Genomic DNA, 21,612 nt, shown 5'->3' on the forward strand with positions numbered 1-21,612 from the left:
TGGGAAGGATGGGAGAGTAGCAGAGAGTGTTGAGAGCCAGGGGGATGGAGAAAGGGGGGAAGAGACTTTGGGGAGGTCGGACCTGATGGATTTAATTTTGTTAAAGTAAAAATAGAGGAAGCACTTACTATGTGCAAAGCACTGCACTAATCAATCAATCGTATTTATACTAAGTGCTGGGGAGGTTACAAGGTGATCCTGTTGTCCCACGGGGGGCTCACAGTCTTAATCCCCATTTTACAGATGAGGTCACTGAGGCCCAGAGAAGTGAAGTGACTTGCCCAGATTGGCAGAGATGGTATTTGAACCCATGACCTCGGACTCCAAAGCCCGGGCTCTTCCCACTGAGTCACGAAAGCTCTCGAAGTCCCACTCCAATATTTCAAATCCATAGACCCCAACACAAAGGCCTAGTTTTCGCCTCTATTTTAAAACCATGGTCTGCTCATACCTGGAACGCTGAATCTTATGAAAATCCTTCAACTTGGACTTCCCAAGCGCTTAGTACAGTGCCCTGCACACAGTAAGCGCTCAATAAATACGACTGATTGATTATGGAGAAGCTTCTTTATGTGGACAGAGTGATCTTAGCTCAGTACTCTATATGTTGCCAACTTGTACTTCCCAAGCGCTTAGTACAGTGCTCTGCACACAGTAAGCGCTCAATAAATACGATTGATTGATTGATTACTGTTCAGTACCAGTACTGGAAAGACAAAGACTCACAGGGGACAAAATCCAAATCGATGAAATCATGGTGGGGGGTGGATTTGGTGAAGTCCCCCGCTGAGAAGCAGCGAGGCTCAGTGGAAAAAGCCTGGTCTTGGGAGTCAGAGGTCGTGGGTTCAAATCCCGGCTCCGCCACCTGTCAGCTGGGTGACTTTGGGCAAGTCTCTTCACTTCTCTAGGCCTCAGTTCCCTCCTCCATAAAATGGGGATTAAGACTGTGAGCCCCACGTGGGACAACCTTGATTCCCTTGTATATCATCCCCCGCAGCGCTTAGAACAGTGCTCGGCACAGAGTAAGCACTTAACAAATACCGACATTATTATTATTATTATCCCACCAAATCCCCACAATGGCAGAATTGAAGGAATTGAATCAATCGGTGGTATTTGAGTACTTAATGTGCTGTATTAAGCGCTTGGGAGAGTTGCGTACAGAGTTAATACCAACATTATTATTATTATTATCCACCAAATCCCACAATGGCAGAATTGAAGGAATTGAATCAATCGGTGGTTTTTCAGTACTTCATGTGCTGTACTAAGCGCTTGGGAGAGTAGCGTACAGAGTTAATACCAACATTATTATTATCCACCAAATCCCACAATGGCAGAATTGAAGGAATTGAATCAATCGGTGGTTTTTCAGTACTTAATGTGCTGTACTAAGCGCTTGGGAGAGTAGCGTACAGAGTTAATACCAACTTATTATTACCCACCAAATCCCACAATGGCAGAATTGAAGGAATTGAATCAATCGGTGGTTTTTCAGTACTTAATGTGCTGTACTAAGCGCTTGGGAGAGTAGCGTACAGAGTTAATACCAACATTATTATTATCCACCAAATCCCACAATGGCAGAATTGAAGGAATTGAATCAATCGGTGGTTTTTCAGTACTTAATGTGCTGTACTAAGCGCTTGGGAGAGTAGCGTACAGAGTTAATACCAACTTATTATTATCCACCAAATCCCACAATGGCAGAATTGAATCAATCGGTGGTATTTGAGTACTTAATGTGCTGTACTAAGCGCTTGGGAGAGTAGCGTACAGAGTTAATGCCAACATTATTATTATTGTTATCCATCAAATCCCACAATGGCAGAATTGAGGGAACTGAATCAATCGGTGGTATTTGAGTACTTAATGTGCTGTACTAAGCGCTTGGGAGAGTAGCGTACAGAGTTAATACCAACATTATTATTATTGTTATCCACCAAATCCCACAATGGCAGAATTGAGGGAACTGAATCAATCCGTGGTATTTGAGTACTTAACGTGCTGTACTAAGCGCTTAGTAGGAGAGTAGCATACAGAGCTGGAAAACGTGTTCCCCGTCCACAGGGAGCTTACAGTTTAGCGGGTGAAGCTTGACCGTTTGAGATTAAAAATAATCATAATAATAGTGATGGCATTTTTAAGCACTTACTATGTGCAAAGCACTGTTCTAAGCGCTGGGGGGGATACAAGGTGATCAGGTTGTCCCACAGGGGCTCACAGTCTTAATCCCCATTTTACAGATGAGGGAACTGAGGCTTAGAGAAGTGACTTGCCCAAAGTCACACAGCTGACAGGTGGCGGAGCCGGGATTAGAACCCATGACCTCTGACTCCATTCATTCATTCATTCATTCAATCGTATTTATTGAGCGCTTACTGTTTGCAGAGCACTGTACTAAGCGCTTGGGAAGTACAACTGCTCAAAACAAACAAAAGGAAACACTTCTCATACCAAAACGTCGGCAATTCACTGGGGGAAACTGTGCGAGGCGTCCAGTAAGATCAGTTTACGAAACTGGCATAAATTCATGGCTGAACATGAGTCAGAAGCGCAATTTAAACACTCACACTCATAACCGCTACAACGGCAACTGAGGAATAATAATAATAATAATGATGGCATTTATTAAGCGTTTACTATGTGCAAAGCACCGTTCTAAGCACTGGGAAGGGTACAAGGTGATCAAGTTGTCCCACGGGGGGCTCACAGTCTTCATCCCCGTTTTACAGTTGAGGGAACTGAGGCCCAGAGAAGTGAAGTGACTTGCCCAAAGTCACACAGCTGACAACTGGCAGAGCCGGAATTCGAACCCATGACCTCCGACTCCAAAGCCCGGGCTCTTTCCACTGAGCCAAGACACTCTTACCACTAGTGGAGTCTGACTATTCATTCCGTTCAATCGTATTTATTGAGCGCTTACGGTGGGCAGGGCACTGTACTAAGCGCTTGGGAGGGCACAATACAACAACAGACACACAGATTGTCTGGCCACAGAATCAGCAGTAGGCAAAGAGGGGTCGTTTCAGCCAAATCAGCCCATTTCTATCCCTTTCCCTTCCCCTCCGACACGCCAGGACTAACCAGGGAAGCCAGAATGGAGCCGCCAATCCACGAACTAAACCTCCGTTCCACCGTCGTGTTATTGGCGATCAATTTCAAGCGCATACTCTGGAATGAGAGAAGAAAATACACACTGGTGAGATCCGACTAAAACAGAAAGCTCATATCACCTTGATCAATCGTATTTATTGAGCGCTTACCGTGTGCAGAGCACTGTACTAAGCGCTTGGGAAGTACAAGTTGGCAACAGATAGAGACGGTCCCTGCCCAACAGTGGGCTCACAGTCTGGAAGTGGGAGACAGACAACAAAACCAAACATACCAACAAAATAAAATAGAATAGATATGTACAAGTAAAATAAGGAAACAGAGTAATAAATATGTACAAACATATATACATGATCACCTTGTATCCCCCCCAGCGCTTAGAACAGTGCTTGGCACATAGTAAGCACTTAACAAATGCCATTATTTTATTATTATTATTATTATTATTATCAATGAGTTCAAAGCCCTGAGAAGTGAAGATCTCCACCCAGCCCAAGCTACACAATTGATCATTCATTCATTCAATCGTACTCATTCAGTGTTTGCTGTGTGCAGAGCACTGTACTAAACGCTTGGAAAGTAGAAGTCGGCAACAAATCAATCGTATTTATTGAGCGCTTACTGTGTGCAGAGCACTGTACTAAGCGCTTGGGAAGTACAAGTTGGCAACATATAGAGACAGTCCCTGCCCAACAGTGGGTTCACAGTCTAAAAGGGGGAGGCAGAGAACAAAACCAAACATACTAACAAAATAAAATGAATAGATATGTACAAGTAAAATAAGGAAATAGAGTAATAAATATGTACAAACATATATACATGATCACCTTGTATCCCCCCCCAGTGCTTAGAACAGTGCTTGGCACATAGTAAGCGCTTAACAAATGCCATCATTATTATTATTATTATTATCATTATCAGTGAGTTCAAAGCCCTGAGAAGTGAAGATCTCCACCCAGCCCAAGCTACACAATTAATCATTCATTCATTCAATCATACTCATTCAGTGTTTACTGTGTGTAGAGCACTGTACTAAACGCTTGGAAAGTAGAAGTCGGCAACAAATCAATCAATCAATCAATCAATTGTATTTATTGAGCGCTTACTGTGTGCAGAGCACTGTACTAAGTGCTTGGGAAGTACAAGTTGGCAACATCTAGAGGCAGTCCCTACCCAACAGTGGGCTCACAGTCTAGAAGGGGGAGACGGAGAACAAAACAAAACATACTAACAAAATAAAATAAATAGGATATGTACAAGTAAAATAGAGTAATACATATGTACAAACATATATACATGATCACCTTGTATCTCCCCCCCCGCCCCAGCACTTAGAACAGTGCTTGGCACATGGTAAGTGCTTAACAAATCTTATTATTATTATTATCATTTATTATTATCATTATTATTATTATTATTATTATTATCAGTGAGTTCAAAGCCCTGAGAAGTGAAGATCTCCACCCAGCCCAAGCTACACAATTGATCATTCATTCATTCAATCGTACTTATTGAGTGTTTATTGTGTGCAGAGCACTGTACTAAACGCTTGGAAAGTAGAAGTCAGCAACGAATAGAGACAATCCCTACTGAACAATGGTCTCCCAGTCTAGAAGGGGGAAGGCAGGCATCAAAACAAGTAAACAGGCATCAATAGCATCCATCAATCGTATTTATTGAGCGCTTATTGTGTGCAGAGCACTGTACTAAGCACTTGGGAAGTACAAGTTGGCAACATATCAATATAAGTAAATATAACTTTACATATCTACACATCATTAACATAAACAGAGTAATAAATATGTACAAATACAAGTACTGTGGGGTGGGGAGGAGGGTAAGGCAGAGGGAGGAAGTCGGACGATGGGGAGGGGAGGAGGAGCAGAGGAAAAGGGGGGCTCAGTCTGGAAAGGCCTCAACAACACTATGTCTAACCGAGAAGCAGCGTGGCTCAGTGGATAGAGCCCGGGCTTTGGAGTCAGAGGTCATGGGTTCAAATTCCGACTCTGCCAATTGTCAGCTGTGTGCCTGGACAAGTCACTTCACCTCTCTGTGCCTGTTCCCTCATCTGTAAAATGGGGATTAAGACTTTGAGCCCCCTTTGGCACAAGCTGATCACCTCGTAACCTCCCCAGTGCTCAGAACAGTGCTTTGCACATAGTAAACGCTTAATAAATGCCATTAACTGCAGTCTTTGTACAAACAGCTAAACTGTTTGTCGGCCAGCATTCTGCAACATTGAGGTACGTTACGGTATTTATCAGAATAATGATAATAATAGTAATAATTCCCCCATCTTACCTCCTTCCATTCCCCACAGCACCTGTATATATGTATATATATTTGTACATATTTATTACTCTATTTATCTTACTTGTACATATCTATTCTATTTATTTTGTTAGTATGTTTGGTTTTGTTCTCTGTCTCCCCCTTCTAGACTGTGAGCCCACTGCTGGGTAGGGACTGTCTCTATATGTTGCCAACTTGTACTTCCCAAGCGCTTAGTCCAGTGCTCTGCACACAGTAAGCGCTCAATAAATACGATCGACTGATTGATAATTATGGCATTTGTTAAGCACTTACTATGCGCCAGGCGCTGTGCTAAATAAACGCTGGGGTGGATGCAAGCTAATTGGGTTGCACGCGGTCCCTGTCCCACGTCGAGCTCACAGGCTCAATCCCCATTTTACAGATGAGGTCACTGAGGCATAGAGGCTTAGTGACTCGCCCAACGTCACCATGCTGATTCTCAGAACACTCATTGGGTGCAATGTGCTTTCCTAGGTTCATTCATTCAGTCGTACTTACTGAGTGCTTACTGTGTGCAGAACGCTGTACTAAGCGCTTGGGAAGTACAAGTTGGCAATATATATGTCTCCCCCTTTTAGACTGTGAGCCCACTGTTGGGTACGCACTGTCTCTATAATGTTGCCAACTTGTACTTCCCAAGCGCTTAGTACAGTGCTCTGCACACAGTAAGCGCTCAATAAATACGATTGATTGATCGATTGATTGATATAGAGATGGTCTCTGCCCAACAGCGGGCTCACAGCCTAGAAGGGAAGTCCTCAAATGACTTGTCTACAATTCCTACCTCCTCTTCTACTCCTCTCTAAGGGCTGAAACAGATACAAGCTGATCAGGTTGGACACAGTCTTGACTGTGTACTTAATCCCCATTTTGCAGAGGAGGTCACTGAGGCACAGAGAAGTTGAGAGACTTTCCCAAGGTCACAGAGCAGACAAGTGACTGAGCTAGAATTAGCACCCAGGTCCTCTGACTCCTACGCCTGTGCTCTCTCTACTAAGCCACGCTGCTGATTTTGTCGGAAGACGTCGCTATTTGTGACCTTGCTTATCATGTTCATTCATTCATTCATTCAATCGTATTATTTCTGTTACCAACTTGTACTTCCCAAGCGCTTAGTACAGTGCTCTGCACACAGTAAGCGCTCAATAAATACGATTGATGATTTATTGAGCGCTTACTGTGTGCATGTGATGCTCAGGTGTGGAAACTTCAGGTCTCACAGTCACAAACGAGGCCGAACAGGCTGTTGGCTTTGCAGACCTTAAGTCTGGTCTGGAGCCTGACGCCAAATTCCCGCCTTTCACTACTTGACAGCCTCCCAAAGGACACATTGGTATTCTTATAATTAATATTAGTAATAATTAATAAAAAAATAATAATGGTATGCATTAAGTGCTTACTATGTGCCAGGCACTGTACTAAAGCTGGGGTGGAAACGAGCAAATCAGGTTGGACGCAGTCCCTGTCCCACGTGGGGCTCATGTTCTCCACCCTCATTTTACAGATGAGGAAACTGAGGCCCAGAGAAGTGAAGTGACTTGCCCAAGTTCACCCAGCAGACAAGTGACAGAGCAGGATTAGAACCCATGTCCTTCTGACCCCGAGGCCCAGGCTCTATCCACTATACCATGCATGCTACAATTCTTGTTTCAATAATAATAATAACGATGGCATTTATTAAGCGCTTACTATGTGCAAAGCACTGTTCTAAGCGCTGGGGAGGTTACAAGGTGATCAGGTTGTCCCACGGGGGGCTCACAGTCTTCACCCCCATTTTCCAGATGAGGGAACTGAGGCCCAGAGAAGTGAAGTGACTTGCCCAAAGTCACACAGCTGACAATTGGCGGAGCGGGGATTTGAACCCATGGCCTCTGACTCCAAAGCCCGGGCTCTTTCCACTGAGCCCCGCTGCTTCCCTAATCAATCAATCAATCAATCAATCGTATTTATTGAGCGCTTACTGTGTGCAAAGCACTGTACTAAGCGCTTGGGAAGTCCAAGTTGGCAACTATATAGAGACGGTCCCTACCCAACAGTGGGCTCACAGGCTAGAAGACTAATGTTCTACTTCCTGGTATAACGATCATTAGTCTCTGTCTCTGCTCACAGTAAGCGCTCAATAAATACGAATGAATGAATGAATGAATGAATGAATGAATGAATGAGTCAGTGAGCTCCGAGATAACAAAATTCCATGACACTTTTAGATCTGTTTTGCCGATACAGACATCCCTGGCGTAGGCTGATCCATCACTGGACTATCGCCCGCCTAGAACCCCTAGCTGACCAGCCAGAGTGGTTTACAACCATCTGCCCGCTTTCTTCGCTGTGTACATGAAGGGCATTCATTCATTCAATCGTATTTATTGAGCGCTTACTGTGTGCAGAGCACTAGACTAAGCGCTTGGGAAGTCCAAGTTGGCAACATACAGAGACGGTCCCTACCCAACAGCGGGCTCACAGGCTAGAAGGGGGAGACAGACGACAAAACATATTAACAGAATAAAATAAATATGTACAAATAAAATAGAGTAATAAATACGTATGAACATATATACATATATACCGGTGCGGTGGGGAGGGGAAGGAGGTAAGGCGGGGGGGATGGGGAGGGGGAAGAGGGGGAGAGGAAGGGGGGGCTCAGTGTGGGAAGGCCTCCTGGAGGAGGTGAGCTCTCAGTAGGGCCTTGAAGGGAGGAAGAGAGCGAGCTTGGCGGATGGGCAGAGGGATTGGGGGCATTCCAGGCCCGGGGGATGACGTGGGCCGGGGGTCGATGGTGGGATGGGCGAGAACGAGGTACGGTGAGGAGATTAGCGGCGGAGGAGCGGAGGGTGCGGGCTGGGCTGGAGAAGGAGAGAAGGGAGGCGAGGTAGGAGGGGGCGAGGTGACGGACAGCCTTGAAGCCCAGGGTGAGGGGTTTCTGCCTGATGCGCACATTGATTGGTAGCCACTGGAGATGGCATGGTCATCTCAATTCAGCGATTCTTAACTCTTAGGACTTTGATTAATGCTCAAAGTCTACTGATTCAAAGAGCCTTACACCCCCCACGACGGGCAGATGCAGATTCTAACACCTGTATTTAGGTTCCCTGTTACACCATCCAACAAGGTAACCTAAAATGAGTTGCACAGAACTAGGCCCACTTCCCACCCAACCTTGCTTTGCACCACTGACAATGGGAAATGGATTAACTAGCCACTGATGGAGGACAAGAATTTCACAAGAAGCAACGTGAGAACAAGCATGAGAAGCAGCGTGGCTCAGTGGAAAGAGCCCGGGCTTTGGAGTCAGAGGACATGGGTTCAAATCCCGGCTCCGCCAACTGTCAGCTGTGTGACTTTGGGCAACTCACTTAACTTCTCTGGGCCTCAGTTCCCTCATCTGTAAAATGGGGATTAATGTGAGTCCCCTGTGGGACAACCTGATCACCTTGTAACCTCCCCAGCGCTTAGAACGGTGCTTTGCACATAGTAAGCGCTTAGCAAATACCATCATTATTATTATAAAATATATGAGACCTTTCAAGTAATCCTAGTAATTCTTCTTCTTCTTATTAACAATAATAGTAAGAAGAAAAATAATCACGGTGGTATTTGTTAAGTGCTTACTATGCGCTTACTAGAGAAGCAGCGTGGCTCAGTGGCAAAAGCCCGGGCTTTAGAGTCAGGGGTCATGGGTTCAAATCCTGGCTCTGCCAATTGTCAGCTGTGTGACTTTGGGCAAGTCACTTCTCTGGGCCTCAGTTCCCTCATCTGTAAAATGGGGATTAAGACTGTGAGCCCCCCGTGGGACAACCTGATCACCTTGTAACCTTCCCAGCGCTCAGAACAGTGCTGTGCACATAGTAAGCGCTTAATAAATGCCGTTATTATTATTATTATTATTATTATTATTATGTGCCAGGCACTGTACTAGTGGATATAAAGCAAACCGGGTTGGATACAGTCCCTATCCCACATGGGGTTCACGGTCTTAATCCCCACTTCACAGATGAGGAAACTGAGGCCCAGAGAAGTCAAGTAACTTGCCCAAAGTCACGGAGCGGACAAGTGGCAGAGCCGGGAACAGAAGGAGGTCCCTCTGACTCCCAGGCGGGCCCGTGCTCTATCCACAAGGCCATGCTTCTTCTCTACCAGATCAGCTCAAATGATACAAGCCTTTAATTGTAAGATCCCACTAGCCACAGAGATACATTTCTGGATGCTCATTCTTTAGAAAAACTGAGACGGAACCCCGAATAAAACGGTTACCGGAGGAGTTTTCTGAGAAAGCTCTCTGTTCAGCCGATCAGTAAAGCTCTGTATTAGAGTGTTGCCTCCTGCCACGATCACGCTGCCATAGAGTCCCTAAAAAACGGCAAAAATTCAAAAGTTAGATCAAAATGTCACTGTGAAAGTGTTAGCTTCAATGCTACATAAAGCTAAAATGCCTTATGCCTCTATTTACTGCATTTTCTCTGAATTTTTAAGACTCTGTTGCAGTAGGGAAAATTCCCGATTTTAACGTGTGCAGCGAAACTTCACGTTGGCTGGATGCGCTTCCCAGAAGAAACGGTCCAGAAACTTAGTTGCTTTTGGATACAGGTATTAACTCCACTTAATGGAGATCCCTGTAACCCGGAAAATTAGGAAGCATAGAGGCGGCTCTAAAACGAACGCCACAAGGAACATTTAAAACAGGAGTGGCACTGTGCATCGGGCAGAAATAAAAGGCATCGGTGAATGTGCATTTTTTTTGAACTATACGGTTCAGAGACCTAGAAAAACACTTCACTAAATGAGATTTTTAAAAATGCAGTGTTATAGTCACGACATTTGCCTATCCTTTGAAGTGCTGAAGCCTAAAAGGAGAAAAGTATGGAAAAAAGAAGCACCAGCACACATTCCTGAGGAACACACTTCTTTAACCACTGGAGTGTCTGACGGACACGGGAATTTTCTGCCCGGAAAATGGATTCAGATGTCTTCCTTGTTCAGTAACTTTGTCATCGTTTCCATTAAAATGCTTTTATACGATGGAAAATAGACTGGCACTTACTGGTCTGATGTCAATGTCACACATTCCAACGCTGGTGGTCACGACGTGACTGACTCCCAGCATTGTGTTCCCTGATAAGCCCTGCAATCGGTATTCCCAAATTAGCACGTCACAGAGTAGACTGTACAGAAAACGTGATTTATTTCATTAACTGTGGTATTCGTTAATCGATTAATTAATTATGGTATCTGTTAAACGCTTACTACGTGCCAAGCACTGTTTACAAAGCTTCCTATATATAAAAGTATCACGCTAAGCGCTGGGGTAGACGGAAATCAATCAACGGCATTTGTTGCGCGCTTACTATGTGCAGAGCACTGTACTAAGCGCTCGGGAGAGTACAATACAATAGAGTCACCAGTTATGGTCGTCTGCCCAGAATCGTAAAACTTCATTTGTGGCTCCATTATGCAGTACTTGAGGAAATTTGTTTTGTTTTGTCGCCTGTCTCCCCCTTCTAGACTGTGAGCCCGCTGTTGGGGAGGGACCGTCTCTATATGTTGCCAACTTGTACTTCCCAAGCGCTTAGTACAGTGCTCTGCACACAGTAAGCGCTCAATAAATAGGATTGAATGAATGAATGAATGACCTTCATTCATTACTAAGCGCTCGGGAGAGTACAATACAATAGAGTCACCAGTTATGGTCGTCTACCCATAATCGTAAAACTTCATTTGTGGCTCCATTATGCAGTACTTGAGGAAATTTGTTTTCTTTTGTTGTCTGTCTCCCCCTTCTAGACTGTGAGCCCGCTGTTGGGGAGGGACCGTCTCTATATGTTGCCAATTTGTACTTCCCAAGCGCTTAGTACAGTGCTCTGCACACAGTAAGCACTCAATAAATACGATTGAATGAATGAATGACCGACCTTACGGTCTAGAGGGATAGAAATAATTGGACTGGACACAGTCCCCGTCCCACCTGGGGCTCGCAGTCTCAAGAGGAAGCAAGAATGAGCCCACTGTTGGGTAGGGACTGTATATGTTGCCAATTTGTACTTCCCAAGCGCTTAGTACAGTGCTCTGCACACAGTAAGCGCTCAATAAATACGATTGATGATGATGATCCCCATTTTAGAGATGAAAAAGTTGGGGCACAGAAATGCCCCGAAAGTAGGCGCCTGGTGGAGCCGGGACTAGAAATCGGGTTTCCAGCCTTCCAGTCATTCATTCATTCAATCGTACTTATTGAGCGCTTACTGTGTGCACAGCACTGTACTAAGCGCTTGGGAAGTGCTATTCTACTTATTTTGTATTCGCCTTACTTTTCTACTTATTTTGTTAATGATGTGCATTTAGCTTTACTTCTGTTTGTTCTGACGATTTGGCCACCTGTCCACATGTTTGGTTTTGTCGTCCGTCTCCCCCTTCTAGACTGTGAGCCCGCTGTTGGGTAGGGACTGGCTCTAGATGTTGCCGACTTGGACCTCCCAAGCGCTTAGTCCAGTGCTCTGCACACAGGAAGCGCTCAATAAATACGACTGAATGAAAGAATGAATTACAAGTCGGCAACATCTACAGACGGTCCCTCCCCGACAACAGGCTCACAGTCTAGAAGAGCAGTCCCGTGCTCTTTCGACTCCACCACGCCGCCTTGCCTTCCTGAGGGGCGAAATCTTTATTCATTCATTCGTATTTATTCATCATTCAATCGTATTTATTGAGCGCTTACTGTGTGCAGAGCACTGTACTAAGCGCTTGGGAAGTCCAAGTCGGCAACATATAGAGACGGTCCCTGCCCAACAACGGGCTCACAGTCTACAAGGGGGAGACAGACAACAAAACAAAACATGTGGACAGGTGTCAAGTTGTCAGAATAAATAGAATTCCATGACCACCAAAGTACCATTCTTCTGAACAGCATTTGACATAGCCAACTCACTTCATACTTCAAAGTGTTTCTGAGTAAGGCTACTTACTAGGTGTCCCCTTTTGTCCTGGACAAGGCCCATTTGGGGATCTCCCGCCTTAACTAACACATCCCCAGCTTCAGAGGAAGCCAACGTTGACTCACAGTGACTATTGCTCCCATTTCTTCCAAAAGACCAGGAAAAGCGCTTAGTACAGTGCTCTGCACACAGGAAGCGCTCAATACGGCTGAATGAATATAGATGCATCAACAGTACACATTTTGAGGTAAGCTTTTCTTCACACATAAAATACCAATATATGGAAACTGCATACACGTGGGCATATAGGTGGTCTAAGGCCTGAAAAAATCATCCAGTCGACAGACATCACAAATATGTACTGGCTAAAATCGGGTACATCGCATCATGATTTTGCATTCATTCCTTCATTCAATCGTATTTATTGAGCGCTTTCTGTGTGCAGAGCACTGTACTAAGCGCTTGGGAAGTCCAAGTTGGCAACATATAAAGACGGTACCTACCCAACAACGGGCTCACAGTCTAGAAGGGGGAGAAAGATGACAAAACAAAACAAATTAACAAAATAAAATAAATAGAATAGTAAATCTGTACAAGTAAAATAGAGGAATAAATCTATACAAACATATCTACAGGTGCTGTGGGGAGGGGAAGGAGGTAGGGCGGGGGGGATCGAGACGGGCAGAGGAAGGAGGGGGCTTGCAACCAATACGACTGTTTAGAATTACATATTCATTCATTCATTCATTGAATCGTATTTATTGAGCGCTTACTGTGTGCAGAACACTGTACTAAGCGCTTGGGAAGTCCAAGTCGGCAACATATAGAGACGGTCCCTGCCCAACAACGGGCTCACAGTCTAGAAGGGGGAGTCGGATGACAAAACAAAACACGTGGACAGGTGTCAAGTCATCACTCAATCGTATTTATTGAGCGCTCACTGTGTGCAGAGCACCGTACTATGCGCTTGGGAAGTACACGTTGGCAAGTCATCAGAAGAAGTGTTTATATTTCAACAAAACTCTACCTGAACCTCTTAGACTGAACCTCTAAGAGGTTCTAAGAGAACCTCTAAGAGGTTAGACTGAACCTCTTAGAACTCTTTTAGACTGTGAGCCCACTGTTGGGTAGGGCCCGTCTCTATATGTTGCCAATTTGTACTTCCCAAGCGCTTAGTACAGTGCTCTGCACATAGTAAACGCTCAATAAATACGATTGATGATGATGAACCTGGAGCCGACTTACCTTCACATTAGAAGGATCAAATAGCCCTTCGGGTATTTTCAGCCGTTCGGCACCAAAGTCACAGTTGTAGCCATTGGGGAATTCGTAGTGTACTGTCGGCATCTGTGCAGCTACCCTAGGGGTTAACAAACAACGTTATGGGAAGAGCTAGAAAAACAATAAACAAAGCACTGTGACAGACGGCTAGATAATTTCCGCTCACTACACTTCAGCGTGGGAATCATCTGGGGACTTCAACGGGTGACACCGTATGTCTTGGCTAACCTTCTATTGGCATTATGTAAGAAGCATTTGCATTCTAGTTTTGTTGGGAGAGAAAAACCTAGCCTTATTCATTTCTTTCCTCTAGAATTCATTCAATCGTATTTATTGAGCGCTAACTGTGTGCAGAGCACTGTACAAAGCGCTTGGGAAGTACAAATTGGCAACATGGGAAGTACAGATCGGCAACATAATAACGATGGCATTTCTTAAGCGCTTACTATGTGCCAAGCACCGTTCTAAGCGCTGGGGAGGTTACAAGGTGACCAGGTTGTCCCACGGGGGGCTCACAGTCTTCACCCCCATTTGACAGATGAGGAACTGAGGCCCAGAGAAGTGAAGTCAGCTGACAGTTGGTGGGGTTGGGATTTGAAGCCATGACCTCTGACTCCAAAGCCCGTGCTCTTTACACTAATATTAATACGTATTTACTATTCTGTTTATTTGCTAATGATGGCTATAATTGTATTTATTCTGACAATTTTGACACCTGTCCACATGTTTTGTTTTGTCGTCTGTCTCCCCCTTCTAGACTGTGAGCCCACTGTTGGGCAGGAACTGTCTCTATATGTTGCCGACTTGGACTTCCCAAGCGCTTAGTACAGTGTTCTGCACACAGTAAGCGCTCAATAAATACGACTGAATGAATGAATATGTAATTCTAAACAGTTGTATTGGTTGCAAGCCCCCTCCTTCCTCTCCCCCTCCCCATGCCCCCTGCCCTACCTCCTTCCCCTCCCCACAGCACCTGTATATATGTTTGTACGGATTTATTACTCTATTTTACTTGTACAGATTTACCATTCTATTTTATTTTGTTAATATGTTTTGTTTTGTCGTCTGTCTCCCCCTTCTAGACTGCGAGCCCGTTGTTGGGTCGGGACCGTCTCTAGATGTTGCCGACTTGTACTTCCCAAGCGCTTAGTACAGTGCTCTGCACATAGTAAGCGCTCAATAAATACGATTGAATGAATGAAGTGACTTGCCCAAAGTCACACAGCTGACAAGTGGCGTTCTATTGGCATTATGTAAGAAGTATTTGCATTCTAGTTTTGTTGGAGAGAAAAACCTAGCCTTATCCATTTCTTTCCTCTAGAATTCACTCATTCATTCAATCGTATTTATTGAGCGCTGCCTGTGCGCACAGCACTGTACAAAGCACTTGGGAAGCACAAATCACCAACTTAATAATGATGGCATTTATTAAACACTTACTATGTGCAAAGCACTGTTCTAAGCGCTGGGGAGGTTACAAGGTGATCAGGTTGTCCCCCGGGGGGCTCACAGTCTTCATCTCCATTTTGCAGATGAGGGAACTGAGGCCCAGAGAAGTGAAGTGACTTGCCCAAAGTCACTCAGCTGACAAGTGGCGGGGCCGGGATTTGAACCCATGACCTCTGACTCCAAAGCCCGGGCTCTTTCCACTGAGCCACGCTGCTTCTCAAATGGCTAGTTAATTTCCTTTAACTGCACTTCACTGTGGGAATCACCTGGGGACTTCAACGTGTCACACCGTAGGTCTTGGCTAACCTTCTATTATTAATAATAATGATAATAGCATGTGCAAAGCACTGTTCTAAGCGCTGGGGAGGTTACAGGGTGACGAGATTGTCCCCCTCGGGGCTCACAGTCTTCATCCCCAATTTACAGATGAGGGAACTGAGGCACAGAGAAGCAGCGTGGCTCAGTGGAAAAGAGCACAGGCTTCAGAGTCAGAGGTCACGGGTTCGAATCCCGGCTCCGCCAATTGTCAGCTGTGTGACTTTGGGCAAGTCACGTCACTTCTCTGGGCCTCAGTTACCTCATCTGTAAAATGGGGGTTAAGACTGTGAGCCCCCCGTGGGCCAACCTGATCAACTTGTAACCTCCCCAGCGTTTAGAACAGTGCTTTGAACATAGTAAGTGCTTAATACCACGATTATTATTATTATTAAGTGACTTGCCCAGAGTCACACAGCTGACAAGTGGCATTCTATTGGCATTATGTAAGAAGTATTTGCATTCTTAGTGTTGTATGAGAGAAAAACCTAGCCTTATTCCTTTCTTTCCTCTAGAATTCACTCATTCAATCGTACTTATTGAGCGTTTACTGTGTGCAGAGCACCGTACAAAGCGCTTGGGAAGTGGCTCAGTGGAAAGAGCCCGGGCTTTGGAGTCAGAGATCATGGGTTCAAATCCCGGCTCTGCCAACTGTCAGCTGTGTGACTTTGGGCAAGTCACTTCACTTCTCTGTGTGCCTCAGTTCCCTCATCTGTAAAATGGGGATGAAGACTGTGAGCCCCCCGTGGGACAACCTGATCACCTTGTAACCTCCCCAGGGCTTAGAATGGTGCTTTGCACATAGTAGGCACTTAATAAATGCCACCATTATTATTATTATTATTATTACAAATCGGCAACACATAGAGACGGTCCCTACCCAACATCGGGTTTTTCCTCAATGCTTTAGGGATGGCGACAATTAGGCTGAAGAATAGGTTTCGGGGGGGGGGGGGGGGGGGGGGGACGACGAAAAAAAAGTCAAAGGGTAGGTTGGATCGGCTCCAATGTCAGAGTGGTGGCTTCTCCCCTTGACCTAAAAGGGTGTTCTGCACGTTGTAAGCGCTCAATAAATACCACTGATTGATTGATTGATCGATCCGCTGGGCCGTCCGTCCCACACCTCTTGGAGGTGAGGTTAGCCGGGCAGCCGGCCGGCCCCTGCCGCCCCCGATCCGCGCTGCTACAAGGGGTCTTTTCTGTGGTGGGCTCAAAATCTTCGTTGTTGAACCCCTCTCCTCTGGTCCTTCATGTCTACTCTTTAATACTAATAATAATAATGGCATTCATTAAGTGCTTACTATGTGCAAAGCGCTGTTCTAAGCACTGGGGAGGTTACAAGGTGATCAGGTTGTCCCCCAGGGGGCTCACAGTCTTCATCCCCATTTTACAGATGAGGTCACTGAGGCCCAGAGAAGTGAAGTGACTTGCCCAAAGTCACACAGCTGACAATTGGCAGAGCCGGGATTTGAACCCATGACCTCTGACTCCAAAGCCCGGGCTCTTTCCATTGAGCCATGCTTTAAGCTACCTATGCTAAAGTCAGGTTCCCCCTCCCCCCCCCCCCCCCCCCCCCCCCCCCCGCCTTACCTCCTTCCCCTCCCCACAGCACCTGTATATATGTATATATGTTTGTACGGATTTATTACTCTATTTTATTTCTACATATTTATTATTTTATTTTGTTAATGTGTTTTGTTTTGTTCTCTGTCTCCCCCTCCTAGACTGTGAGCCCGCTGTTGGGTAGGGGCCGTCTCTGTAGGCTATCTTGTACTTCCCAAGCGCTTAGTCCAGTGCTCTGCACACAGTGAGCGCTCAATATATACAACTGAATGAATGAATAATCACTTCAGAAAAAGGCACTGCAGTGATGAACAAAAAAGTCTAAATGTGTGGTTAAAATGGTCAGTTACAAAAAAAAAAGAATCAATCAATCGTATTTATTGAGCGCTTACTGTGTGCAGAGTACTGGACTAAGGGCTTGGGAAGTACAAGTTGGCAACTTATAGAGACAGTCCCTACCCAACATTCATTCAATCGTATTTATTGAGCGCTTACTGTGTGCAGAGCGCTGTACTAAGCGCTTGGGAAGGACAAGTTGGCAACATATAGAGACAGTCCCTACCCAACAGCGGGCTCACAGTCTAGAAGGGGGGGAGACAGAGAACAAAACCAAACATATTAACAAAATTAAATAAATAGAATAGATATGGACAAGTAAAATAAATAAAAAGAGTAATAAATATGTACAAACATATTCATTCATTCATTCAATCGTATTTATTGAGCGCTTACTGTGTGCAGAGCACTGGACTAAGCGCTTGGGAAGTCCAAGTTGGCAACATATAGAGACAGTCCCTACCCAACAGTGGGCTCACAGTCTAGAAGGGGGGAGACAGAGAACAAAACCAAGCATATTAACAAAATAAAATAAATAGAATAGATATGTACAAGTAAAATAGAGTAATAAATATGTACAAACATATTCATTCATTCATTCAATCGTATTTACTGAGCGCTTACTGTGTGCAGAGCACTGTACTAAGCGCTTGGGAAGTACAAATTGGCAACATATAGAGATGGTCCCGACCCAACAGTGGGCTCATATATCCATATATACAGGTATATCCATATATACAGGTATATAGAAGAAAGCATAAAGAAGAAAGCATACTGTTCGTCGTAAGTTGAATCTGAAACCTGGAGCACAGAGGCTTGAAAATCTTGAATGACGCACTGTGGAGAAGAGCAGAGACACAGCCAGTTAGTCAGATTTGGGTTTCATAACATACTTTAACTTCATTACGGACCTGTCTACGAAATCTACCGTATTGTAATAATAATAATAATGATGATGGTATTTGTTAAGCGCTTACTGTGTGCAAAGCACTGTTCTAAGCGCTGGGGAGGTTACAAGGTGATCAGGTTGTCCCACGGGGGGCTCACAGTCTTAATCCCCTTTTTACAGATGAGGGAACTGAGGCCCAGAGAAGTGAAGTGACTTGCCCAAGGTCACACAGCTGACAGTTGGCAGAGCCGGGATTTGAACCCATGACCTCTGACTCCAAAGCCCGGGCTCTTTCCACTGAGCCACGAGATGGGAGAGGATAGGAGGTGTGAGGAGCAAGTTAAACGCCTGAAACAACTGGTAAGGGTAATGAGAAGCAGCGTGGCTCAGTCTCTATATGTTGCCAACTTGTACTTTCCAAGTGCTTAGTACAGTGCTCTGCACACAGTAAGCGCTCAATAAATACGACTGATTGATTGATTGAGTGTGGAAGAAAAGCCGTTTCGGTGAGCAGCTCTCCCTGACGTGGCCGATGCAACCCCCCCGATCAGCAGTCCCAGAGCAGCTGCCGCTGCGTGACTACAGGATTAATCTGGCTTTCGGCATAAAAAGAGAAGTGATTTAGCCGGCACCTTAATAATGATGACCATGATGACTATAATAATAGTAATCATAATAACAATAATTAATAAACAGTGGTGGTGTTTGATAAGTGCTAAGAACCAAGCGCTGTGTACTAAACGCTGGGCCAGATTCAGGATAATCAGGTCAGACACAAATCTCTGTCCCACAAGAGGCTCACCGTCTAAAGGGGAGGGAGAACAGGTACTGAATCCCCATTTTGTAGATGAGGAAACTGAGGCACCGAGAAACTAAGGGAGGGACCCAAGATCACACAGCAGGTAAGTGACAGAGGCGGCTCCTCTGATTCCCAGTCCTGTTCTCTGCTACTCCTACAATGCGCTCTAAAATAATGGATTTTAGATCATAATAATAACAATAAGGGCATTTATTAAGCGCTTACTATGCACAAAGCACTGTTCATTCATTCATTCATTCAATTGTATTTATTGAGCGCCTTCTGTGTGCTGAGCACTGTACTAAGCGCTTGGGAAGTACAAGCTGGCAACATATACAGACGGCACTGGGGAGGTTACAAGGTGATCACGTTGTCCCACGGGGGGCTCACAGTCATAATCCCCATTTTAAAGATGGACTGAGGCCCAGAGAAGTTAAGTGACTCACCCAAAGTCACACAGCTAAGTGGTGGAGGCGGAATTTGAACCCATGACCTCTGACTCCAAAGCCCGTGCTCTTTTCCACTGAGCTACGCTGCTTCTCTTAGATCAATTTCTTCTACTGAAATATGTTTTTCATATAGATTGATTTTTTTTTTTTCCCCAGACTCTCTAATATCTTCACAGTAAAACTGAAGGAACCGACTGGGGGGAGGTTTTATTAGCTGTGAGTTCTGGACAAGATTCCTTACATGGTGGGTTGCCAGGACAAATGGAAACTTGTTATGTGGAGGCAGTTATTTCAATCAATCAATCGCATTTATTGAGCGCTTACTGTGTGCAGAGCACTGTACTAAGCGCTTGGGAAGTACAAATTGGCAACACAGTAAGCGCTCAAAAAATACGATTGAATGAATGAATGAATATAGAGACAGTCATCAATCAATCAATCAATCAATCAATCGTATTTATTGAGCGCTTAGTATGTGCAAAGCACTGTACTAAGCGCTTGGGAAGTACAAATTGGCAACAGATAGAGACAGTCCCTACCCAACAGTGGGCTCACAGTCTAAAAGGGGGAGACGGAGAACAGAACCAAACATACCAACAAAATAAAATGAATAGGAAAGAAATGTACAAGTAAAATAAATAAATAAATAGAGTAATAAATATGTACAACCATATATACATATATACAGGTGCTGTGGGGAAGGGAAGGAGGTAAGATGGGGGGATGGACAGGGGGACGAGGGGGAGAGGAAGGAAGGGGCTCAGTCTGGGAAGGCCTCCTGGAGGAGGTGAGCTCTCAGCAGGGCCTTGAAGGGAGGAAGAGAGCTAGCTAGCTAGCTAGCTCATCATCATCAATCGTATTTATTGAGCGCTTACTATGTGCAGAGCACTGTACTAAGCGCTTGGGAAGTACAAATTGGCAACATATAGAGACAGTCCCTACCCAACAGTGGGCTCACAGTTTGTGATGTCTTGTTCTGAAGACATTTTATCATTACTGCATATTATCCTAGATACGAAAGGCACGATTTGCCTAAAGGGACCACAGCCCCTGACGATCTTATAAGTAGGAGAAAAAGGAGTTACTTACATTGCACATATAATTATGCCAAGACCTCGTAACCTGCGGCAACTTTTCTTTTCTCTTCCAGTTTGCTGGAGAACCCTCCCGAACTGCTTCCTGAAATTTCAAAGAACACACAGTCAAATGAACATATTTCATAACCCGAAAAGAAAGCCCATTAGATCCAAATGTTACCCACCTTTGAAGCAATCATATATGGAGGGATTAATTCTACATTCATTTCTTGAAACAGTTCTCTGCACTGCATAGTGATAAAGTCCCCGGCTAAAGGTGATTTCACAATTCCTAAGAGATAGGTTAAAAATGTTAATATGACAATAAATCCACAAATCCCCTAGACAAAATTCCCACTTGGCAAAAAAACCCCAAACAAACCCCAAAATAATAATAATAATAATAATAATAGCATTTATTAAGCGCTTACTATGTGCAAAGCACTGTTCTAAGCGCTGGGGGGTTACAAGGTGATCAGGTTGTCCCACTGGGAGCTCACAGTCTTCATCCCCATTTTACAGATGAGGGAACTGAGGCCCAGAGAAGTGAAGTGACTTGCCCAAAGTCACACAGCTGACAGTTGGCGGAGCCGGGATTTGAACCCACGACCTCTGACTCCAAAGCCCGGGCTCTTTCCACTGAGCCACGCTGCTGCTCTAAAAACCCACAGACATGTGATTTCCAAAGGTTAATCAGTCAGTAGTATTTACTGGAGACTTACTGCGTGCAGGGCACTGTACTAAGCGCTTGGGAGAGTACAGTATAAAAGAGTTGGTAGACACACTCCCTGCCCACAAAGAGTTTACAGTCTAGGTGGGGAGATTAGACGGTGAGCCCCACGTGGAACAGGAACGGTGCCCAACCTATCTTTTATCTACCATGGCATTTAGTACAGTGCTTGGTACATAGCAAGCGCTGAACAAATACTATAATTATTTCAGATTTTTTTTTTAAAAAGAATTTTTCATACTAGACATTGGCAGTGAAAATGCAATACATTCATTCAGTCGTATTTATTGCGTGCTTACAGTGTGCAAAGCACTATACTAAATGCTTGGGAAAGTTATTATTATTATTAAGTGCCGTCGAGTTGTTAGAGAA

General features: G+C 44.7%; 1 protein-coding gene across 1 annotated transcript in view; it reads right to left on the reverse strand.

Moving 5' to 3' along the window:
* Positions 1-21,612, reverse strand: part of ACTL6A (actin like 6A) — a 63,968-nt gene that overhangs the window by 6,497 nt on the left and 35,859 nt on the right. Inside the window, exons 7-13 of the mRNA XM_038746098.1 lie at positions 20,696-20,802; positions 20,524-20,613; positions 18,073-18,134; positions 13,599-13,713; positions 10,466-10,546; positions 9,679-9,774; positions 3,088-3,174 (exon numbers count right to left, since the gene is read on the reverse strand). Coding sequence (XP_038602026.1) covers positions 3,088-3,174; positions 9,679-9,774; positions 10,466-10,546; positions 13,599-13,713; positions 18,073-18,134; positions 20,524-20,613; positions 20,696-20,802 — 638 coding nt within the window. The remainder of the gene's footprint in view (positions 1-3,087; positions 3,175-9,678; positions 9,775-10,465; positions 10,547-13,598; positions 13,714-18,072; positions 18,135-20,523; positions 20,614-20,695; positions 20,803-21,612) is intronic.

This window comes from Tachyglossus aculeatus, chromosome 1 (genome assembly GCF_015852505.1).
Source record: "Tachyglossus aculeatus isolate mTacAcu1 chromosome 1, mTacAcu1.pri, whole genome shotgun sequence".
Lineage (NCBI taxonomy): Eukaryota > Metazoa > Chordata > Mammalia > Monotremata > Tachyglossidae > Tachyglossus > Tachyglossus aculeatus.